Genomic DNA, 2,285 nt, shown 5'->3' with positions numbered 1-2,285 from the left:
GATAAAGTTGTTGAAAAAAAGGTGTGCTGAATTAGAGGCTGGATATGTGAGATTTGGATCCGAAGGAAAGAAATTTTTGTTGAAGAAACATGACAATATTGATGAAGATGTTGAGCAGATCGATAAAACCCGGGAAGAATTTAATTTTGAGTTAGCACATGATACATGCAGTAATTTTGATGATTTTATTGATGTAACTGTGCATAATGTTGTTTCTGAATTACATAAAGAAAGCAAAGATTTAGAAGGATCACATTGTGGGATTGCTTCAGCTGATGGTTTGAAAGAAGAGAACAATGATATGTTAGGAGTTGAATCTGAGAGTGGACCAATTAATGAGAACGATGGTGGTAGTGGTGGTCTTGCTACTTCAGAAGTGGAGAAGATGAATGTTTTCCAATCTTCAATTGTGGATAATGTGAGGACCAGGACTGATCGTGTGAAGAAAAAAAAGGATTTGATGTTTGTGACTCCACCTAGCTCAACACCAAAACGTAAAAAGAAGATAAGAAAATAGGTATATGGAGCATACTTTAATACCCAATGCATTATTTTAACCATAATATTATGTGTTATTGTTTAAATAGTCAGAATAATGTTTGGATGTTCTCTTATATGACTAAATATATCGCCACTTTGGGACAGTCATTTGTAGATATTGAGAAGGAAGGGTGTACTCCTGAAAAGGCAAACATGGATGTATTCAAAGGTAGAGTTGATTTTTGTGGATGTGAAGAAGCGCCCGATGAAGAAAAAAAATTGGTGATAGACTTTCTTGCTAGAGAGATATTGGAGTATGTTGATATTTAACATGTGTTCTTATTTTGTGAGATTATTCCCTAATTTTTTGTACTGAAAATTAAATTTTTTTGTTCTTGTAGCGTCATCGTTTGGCAAAATGAGTGTTTGAGATTAACTGGGCCTCAATTCTGTCCCTTTTTGTTTCTCGAGCCTGTTGAGTCTGAGATAATTAATGTCTATATGATCATTATGCAAAAGAAAAGCATCGATTATGGATTTGAAATTTATTGCATGGATACAATTGTGCAGGTTCGTAACAATTCGATTTTTTGGTTTTTTTTTCTTCATATTTTTCATCTACTGGATCATCATACAAGAGTTTAATGTTTTCTTGATGTGTAGAGAGAAGTGCTTCAGAACTTGGAAAAATATGGAAAACATAGGATTCTATACAACACCGACTACGAAGTGTTTCTTTCAAGGTTGACATCTTTCACGAGGTGTAGACTGCAGGGGCTGAACAAAGATTTATTTAGAAGATGCAAATATGTCATTTTTCCCATTAACGACAATTGGCACTGGTATTTGTTAGTTTATGAAGCTTCTAGCAGGACATTTAAAGTGTTGGACTCCATGCATGATCCAATGGCAATGAGGACAGCAAGAGTTTATGTGAGTTTGACCAGATTACATTTCAGTAGCACTTAAGTTTGAATTATTAAAATATTATCTTCTTTGCAGACAAAATTTTTGGCTAGTTGCATAAAACATTTATCAGGATTCGAGATATTTAGTGAGCCAGTGGTGAGAGAACCTTGTCGTGATCAAGGTGCAACCCTCGATTGTGGTGTTTATACGTGCATGTGGTTGGAATGCCTAGCCCGTGATACGGTTGACATGTGGAAGTATGCAGAAGATGTCAAAATGGACACTTATCGAGCTCGTATTGCAGCCACAATATTATCCGATGAAAATGGATTATTGAAAAACAAGTTTGAGTAATGTTATGGAGGAAGAGACGTACTAGTTTAGTATTTGAGCTTTGCTGGTCTATATAGTAGAGTTCACTTATATCATGTACTAATGTGATGAAACATATGGTTGTTGATGCATGACTTTTGTTTTTGTCCGAACCTTGAACCATGACTTTTGTTTTTGTGCAAACTCAAGGTTCGGTTAGAATGAGTATATGCGGGTTTATGTTCTTTATTATAATTAAATTATACCCAAATCGCATTAATATTCTCCAATTACATTCATCTGTGCCCCAAAAATATGTTTGTATTGTCTTGTGTTTATATTATGGATTAGACCTAAAGTGTGCTTGAATCTTCAAAAAATATTCTCGAATTAAATTATTTTGTGCCAAAAATAGAACATGGTATTATATTGTCTTTGATAGATAAAAACCATGCAAAGAAACTATTTTTCTAACACAACATACATATTAGTTTTCATTAAGACCAATGGGATAGTTTTCGATTTGCATGCTCAAAATGCTATTTTATATTCTTGATTCAGCCTAGAGTATGCTTGAATTTTCT

At 34.0% G+C, this 2,285-nt stretch overlaps 1 protein-coding gene across 1 annotated transcript; it reads left to right on the top strand.

The window, feature by feature from the left end:
* Positions 1–615: 615 nt before the first annotated feature.
* LOC140888722 (uncharacterized) lies at positions 616–1,743 on the top strand. The gene is made up of 4 exons (XM_073296419.1): positions 616–794; positions 882–1,050; positions 1,144–1,413; positions 1,483–1,743. The coding sequence occupies exons 1-4, from the start codon at positions 616–618 to the stop codon at positions 1,741–1,743; spliced, it is 879 nt and encodes a 292-aa protein (XP_073152520.1).
* The last annotated feature ends 542 nt before the right edge of the window (positions 1,744–2,285 follow it).

The sequence above is a fragment of the Henckelia pumila genome, chromosome 3, assembly GCF_033568475.1.
Source record: "Henckelia pumila isolate YLH828 chromosome 3, ASM3356847v2, whole genome shotgun sequence".
Classification (NCBI taxonomy): domain Eukaryota; kingdom Viridiplantae; phylum Streptophyta; class Magnoliopsida; order Lamiales; family Gesneriaceae; genus Henckelia; species Henckelia pumila.
The sequence above is the reverse complement of the archived record's forward strand: the minus strand, read 5'-3'. Positions and strand labels throughout refer to the sequence as shown.